Source organism: Poecile atricapillus, chromosome 23, assembly GCF_030490865.1.
Source record: "Poecile atricapillus isolate bPoeAtr1 chromosome 23, bPoeAtr1.hap1, whole genome shotgun sequence".
NCBI lineage: Eukaryota > Metazoa > Chordata > Aves > Passeriformes > Paridae > Poecile > Poecile atricapillus.
Genome location: NC_081271.1, coordinates 3,273,846 through 3,280,333, shown reverse-complemented (window position 1 = coordinate 3,280,333; position 6,488 = coordinate 3,273,846). Strand labels below are relative to the sequence as shown.

At 52.5% G+C, this 6,488-nt stretch overlaps 1 protein-coding gene across 2 annotated transcripts; it reads left to right on the top strand.

Annotated features, from left to right (window-relative positions):
* Positions 1 to 359: 359 nt before the first annotated feature.
* Positions 360 to 5,818, top strand: LOC131587614 (promotilin-like). 2 transcript variants are annotated; one of them, XM_058855670.1, is made up of 5 exons: positions 360 to 397; positions 2,194 to 2,319; positions 3,574 to 3,696; positions 4,831 to 4,933; positions 5,681 to 5,818. In XM_058855670.1, the coding sequence occupies exons 2-5, from the start codon at positions 2,203 to 2,205 to the stop codon at positions 5,686 to 5,688; spliced, it is 351 nt and encodes a 116-aa protein (XP_058711653.1). In that variant the 5' UTR covers positions 360 to 397; positions 2,194 to 2,202; the 3' UTR covers positions 5,689 to 5,818. The 2 variants fall into 2 exon arrangements, with proteins under 2 accessions (XP_058711653.1, XP_058711654.1); XM_058855671.1 differs by lacking the exon at positions 360 to 397 and having other exon boundaries at positions 2,167 to 2,319; positions 4,834 to 4,933.
* The last annotated feature ends 670 nt before the right edge of the window (positions 5,819 to 6,488 follow it).

Sequence of the window (6,488 nt, the reverse complement as noted above, 5' to 3'; positions counted from 1 at the left end):
TGTAGTGCTGGGGCATTCACATCCTAAAAACCTTGTCCTGCAGGCTCAGGATGTAAAAACACAAGCCAGGAGAGAGGAATTTCTCTTAGAGATGGGAAAACTGAGGCAGCAGCAGATATGCCTCAGCTGCAGGACCACCAGGAACAGCTGAACAACCTGGGGTGGAGCAGAGGGGATCTGCCTGGAAACAAGAAACTCAGAAAACTCCACTGCAGATAACAACATTCCCTGCCTGGAAAAGCCGTTTCCATGCAAGCCAGGCAGCTGGACAAGGTCACAGGTGAGTGACTGCAGTGCTTGGATGGGTTTATAAAGGGAGGGGAACCTGCAGGAGCATCCAGGTGTGACAGGAGGGAGAAGAGCTCCAACCTCCAGTGTCTTGTGGCTGCTCTCCCAGGTAGGTCTTGGCACCCCTTGGCCACAGCAGAGCCAGCTCAGAGGAGGAGGAGGGAACAAAATCGATGCAGAAGAAAGGGGGAAGGTGATTTTCCCTCATCCCAACTTGGGAGGACTGATCCCAGCAGCTCCTGCCTCCAGTGGTCACCTGGCAGATACCGGGCACTGCCGCAGAGCTGTGGGGAGCCCCGGTCCCTCTGTGCCCGGGAGCTGCTCTGAGCAGGCACAAAACCACTCTCAGACAGGTCCTAGTGCCAGGAATGCTTGGATTTTTTGGGAGACAGCTCAGTAGGTGAATGTCCTGCCCTGTCACAGTGACAGCTGCCCACCCCTCCTGCCCCCACACTGGCACTTGACTGGGTTTTGGGGGCGAGCAGAGCTGGCACCGCTGTCCCAGTCCCGTGTGCCCACAGTGCTGATGCTGAACTTGGGATCCTCCTGCTTTTTTCTTCTCCCTTTGGAGCTGGGAAGCAAATCCACCAAGTGCTCTGTGCCTGGAGAGGTGCTGAGCTGGAGATCTCAGGGCTGGAATACAGGTCCTGCCTGCCAAGCTGGGGAGGGCCATTCCACAAGCATATTTCTGAGTGGAGAAGTCTGTGTGGGTGTTTCTGGGAGAAGAGGGAGTGAATCAATTCCCAATGGGATTAGCTAAGAAGAGCTGAAGGAGGTGACTGGGTTTATTTTCTTTGTATTCAGCAGTATTTTATTTATTTATATATTTACTGCAGTGATAGAACAAATGAAAAAGCACCAAAGATTGATGCTGCTGAGGTTGCATTGCAAGGGGAGAGCCTGAGAATTCCTGCCTGGATCCCTGCAGGAAACAGGGCTGGGACACCCTGGGAAGTCCCAGGGCAGGAGGTGGCTCTGGTGGCCGAGTCTGAGTGGACAGGGGGAGGTGGCACTGGTGCAGTGCCCAGGGAAGGGAGAGGAGAGGATGTGACTGACAGGTGCAGTGGAAAGGGAATATTTATTAACTTCCACTGGCCCCTGGTTCAATACCAGCTGATATTTATGGGAAATCTAATTCAGGAGTCAAATCTGACCTAACAATGTCTTCTCAATAATGTCCAAACCAAGAGGTTGCTGAAACTAATTAAGGATCAGGCTCCAATCAGGTGGAGAAGTTAAGCTGTAGGACCAGACTTCATTAAGTCTGTCCAGAGAGAATATTTTAATATTTAAAGAGAACATTCAATGTTTACATAAGTCCTTTCCTGATGTGAAGTCATAGTTAGATCACTTCAGAGGTGGTTTTTAAAGCCCTTTTCCAGGCTCAGACAGAGCCGGGCTGGAAAACGCCTTTCTCATCTCTCTTGGACTCAATAAGGCTTCTTAAAAGATCCAGTCCATCCAGGAAGGTTTCCAGTGGTGAGGAAAATCAAAACAAAAAATTAACAAAACAGCTGTGTGAAGGTTTTTCTCTTTGCAGCATCTCTGTCTCCTGTGCTGGTGCTGGGATTGATGGATTTGCTCTGGATGTGTGCAGGTCCTAAACCAACTCAGCTGCAGGGCTGAGGCTCGAGAACTCAGGGAGGCTGGAGCAATCCTGAAGGGCTGGGCTTGAAATCTCTGGAGATGTTGCTCAAGAACAAATCTGTTTACACAAACAGCTTTGAGAAGAGAATTGTCAGTCAAGGCACTTCTATTCTCAGCTCAGGAGCAACTGGAAGAGTAAATATCCCTCTAGTGGGCTGGGGCTGAGCTGGATCGCAGCTGGTGCAGAGCCAAAGGCATTTCTTGTCAAACACCTCTCTCCACTCTTGCCCCTGCTGTCTCCTTTCCCGTGTTGTCCAGGCTCTCAGGATGGTTTCGAGGAAGGTGGTGGCCAGTTTGCTGCTGGTGTCCCTGCTGTCTGTGCTGGCTGAGCAAACCCAAGGCTTCATGCCCTTTTTCACCCAGAGCGACTTCCAGAAAATGCAGGTAACCCCTCTGGAATGAGTAAACCAGGAAAAGTTTCTCCCATCCTCATCCCCCAAACTGCCAGTGCACACCATCAACAGGAGACACTGATTTCCTTCTCCCACAATCCACAGCTCTGGGGGGAAGCCAAGGGGATTTTGAAGAGAGGGTATTTTAGAGAGCCTGGACCCCTCTACCAAAGGTCTGCCACACCTGTGGGGCTGTCACCTGCTGTCCCTGCGGGTCCTTTCCCTTTCCTCGGTGCTGGAATTCTTCCAGAGCAGCTGCAGCCTCCCATCAGCTCCGTGATGGCTCTTTTGTTGTAACAAATAATTAACCATCCCCCGGCTGCTTGTCACCTCTGGGACGCCGAGAGAACGTTTTTTTCCTTTTGAAGTGAAACAAATAGCGTTGAAAGGTGTCAGGCAGGCTCAGAGAAGGCAGCTTCTGAAACACAGCCCCAGTGAGCTTCCCCCGCACTGCCGAGCCCCTGCATACCGGGAGAAATCCCGTTCCCAACACCTAGCCCTGGAAAACAATTGCTTTTTGTGGGGACCGCAGGCATCCTTCAATGTCCTTGAGGAGGATGGGGGACCCACACGGGCTGTGGTTGTACCCCACAGCCCTTGTAGCTCTGTGTCTGCGAGGGACCGGGGGTTTTCTGTGTGAACAAAGGAAAAAAAAAAAAGGTTTTCTGTCCCCCAAAGGCTGTCCCTGCTCCTCCTGTGCTCACCCGCTGGACACTGAACACGGCCTGTGCCACGTTTGATGAGTCCTGCTGCATCTGTCACACTCCAAAGCACCTCTGACTTTTTCCAGAGGGTCCTGAAGGCAACTTTAGCCCCATAAATGGGAATGGGCTGACATTACAGACCTGCAGAAAGGCTGGGAAAACGTGACCTCTGCACATGCAGGGCTCGGTCCAATTTCCTTGCAGTGCAGTGCTCCAGAACAGACCCAGGCCAGGTTCTGTGGGACAGCTGGGTAAGGTCCCAGTGCTGTCAGCCCCCATGGGAAGGTCCCAGTGCTGCTGACACACGTGTGAGTCCTGTTTACTGCAGACCTTCACACACCACCCCGAAACCCGACCTTGTCCCCAGCACTGCTGAATGCCAGTCCCCAAAGGCCACTCAGGCCACAGCTGATGGGCCCTTCCCAGGAGAATTCCCCCATCCTGGTTCTGTGCCCAGCACTGTGGATTGTTGGGACAGCACAGAGTGGGTTTGCTGCTGACCCCAGCATCACCAGCTGACCCCTCTGCTCTCTGCCCTGAAGCTGCAGGAAAAGGAGAGGAACAAGGCAGGGCAGAAGAAGTCCCTGAGCTCACTGCAGCAGCTGGAGGAGGAAGGTTTCTCTGAGCAATCTGGCGTGGATGTCAATGCAGCCAAGACCCTCCAGGTATGTGGAGCCATTTGACTCTGAGAAGCCCATGGGACATGCAAGGGACAAGGAGTCCAAGAGATGTCCTCTGCCAGCCTGTCTGCTTACATCAGAGAGAAATTTTAGCTCCATCCCACAAATTATCCTGGTTGTTCAGCAGCCATATCACCCCTGAGACCCGACTGCTTCTCCCTGAGGAAGATGGGAACAGCTCGAGGTCTTTTTGCCAAGCAGTGAAGCCCAGCCAGGTGCAAGGCAGGAGCTCCCAGTTCTGCTTCAGCTCCTGCTCTGACCTCACAGCTCTCTGCACTAGCGAGGCCTTATTTAAAAACTTGGCCCCAAAGTCTGTATACAGAGCAGAAAATGGGCAATTTTAGGGATTGAAGTGCCAGGCTAAGCCCTTAAAGGCACTTACCTAGCTAGCCAAGTCTGAAAACTGTACTTCTCCTCTTGAGCGCAGGGAACTTTTTCCTTGTGTGGGCAGTCACTCCAGCAGGGAGCTCGGCTGTTCTCTGCCAGCAAAATGGGGGTGCAGGTCCCCCCAAATAGGGACAGACCCAGTGGGTCAGGCAGCAGGACCAACCAGGCTGGAATGTGGCCACAGCACAGCTTAATGTGCAACTCCTCCCACACTTGTGATGCACCAACACTCGGTAACAGGATTTAAACAGCAAAAAGGCCCAGTTCAAAGCATGAAATACCCAGCACATCCCCACAGCTGACCAGCACCAGAACAGAGCTCTTTGCTTCAGGCACAGCTGGCTCCAAGTCCAGCAGGCTGGAACAGGACCACAGCTCATCCTCAGCTGTTGCTGGGCCAGGAGCTCTGCAGGCTCAGGCTGGAAGGGTCGATGTGCCACACAGTGGAGGATTAGAAGGTTCAGAAATTATTTTCTTTGCAGTCCCTGCTGCCAGGAGGTGCCTTTATCTGGATTTCTGAGCCAGCCCACGGGTTATGCAACAGCACTCTGAACAACTCAAGAGCGTGCTGTCTTCAAAATATTGCTTTTCCCCGTATGAGGATCATCCTCTTCCTTCCAAATCCTCCCTAAACCCTCCATCAACTTGACCAAAGTGGGGTCAAAACACCCCAACCTCCCTCCCTCTGCTCCCCTCAGCTTTTTTTTCTGACTTCTCTGGCTTCCTCCACAGCAGGCCTCTCCTGTCAGAGCTTGGCTCACCCCAAGGCAACTGGAAAAATACCAAGATGTCCTGGAGAAACTGCTGGCAGAGCTGTTACAGGACACCCCAGACGGTACTGTCAGAGGGTTGATTTCTGCCTTGGGAATTCTGCCTTTCCTTCTTCTCACCAGCTCATCAGCACAGAGATATTTATATTCCCCAGAAGGGCTTTTGTGTCATGTTTGCTCACTTTGTGGAGCCCTCAGTTGCCAACCGCTCCCGTGTGCACCCTTCTGGGAAGGTTATTCCCTCGTAAGGTGCTGCCTGTGCCCCAGAGCTGATATTGACTGACAGCAGCAGCACAACCCTTCTCAGCAGCTCTGTTTGCCACTTCCCTGCTCCTCCTCTTCCCAAAAAGTCCTCAGTCTCCAGGGAACAATTTCCAGCAGAGCTCATAACAGCAGCTGTACCTGCGAGGCAGCTCAGCACGTGCAGCCAGCTTGGAACACCTCGCTGCCTGCACGGGGGCTTAACACTGACACTTAATTACACTCCAATTTGCTGCAAATCCTCCTTACCTTTGGGAAATGGTGTGTGGGAATTGCAGCAGCAAATATCCAGGGGCAGGCTGTTGTGCAGCTCTTCCCGCCTGAAGGTTGAGGGATGGTGGGATGGGGCTGTGCCTTTGCGTTTTCTGGGATGTTTAAGCCCAGGAAAGGGGGACCCAGTCTCCCTGTGGGATTGTTCTGCCTGTGCTGATCCCAGTTTGCCTCTGAGCTTTCAGTTAGGGAGCTGAGGAGGAGGAAACAGCACATAAAGCTCTGGAAAGACTGAATGCCAGATTTAAGGACACTTGTGCTTTTTTTTCTTTTCTATTTAGCTGACTGATATCTGCAGGATCAGAAGAGAAAGCATTGGAGCTGCTCAAGCTGAAAGACTCCACTTATGTAAACTAAATCTGTGAGAGAGATTAACAAAATCTGAGGTGAGATAATAAATGTGCAGCGTAATTAAAAGGAGGACTTGTGTCTTCTGTCCTGCCAGCCTCTCAAACAGATGGGGAGTGCCCAGTGTGGGAAAGAAGAGAGAGGGAAGGCTCCAGGTTCTGGAGAACATCCCTGTTTTCCTGAGCACTGCTCTGGGGAGCCCTGTGAGGAGCTGAGGGAGCTGAGAAGGGGGCTCAGCCTGGACAAAAGGAGGCTCAGGGGGGTTTTCTAGCTCTGCACAACTCCCTGACAGGAGGGGACAGTCAGGGGGGATTTGGGACCTTATCCCAGGGAACAGAGCCAGGAGGAGAGGGAACTGTGCCAGGAGAGGCTCAGGGTGGGCATCAGCAGGAATTTCTCCGTGGAAAGGGTGTGCTGGCCTTGGAAGTGCCCAGGGAGGTTTGGAGTGTCCATCCCTGGAGGTGTCCAAGGAAAGCCTGGATGTGGCTCAGTGCTCTGGGCTGGGGACAAGGTGGGCATCCTGGAGTTGATGATCCTCAAGGGATTTTCCAACCTCAAGGATTCTGGGATTCTGTGGAAGTGTGTGGCAAAGCCTGAGGAATCAGTCTTTGAGGAGTATGAAGTCATAGCCCTTCCTTATGGCAATGAGGGAAACAGAGGCAAACCTTTAAACCTTTACCAGATCTCCTGGCTGAACTGGTGACATGAGGGGGTCTCTGGGTATCCCTGACCCAGCTACCT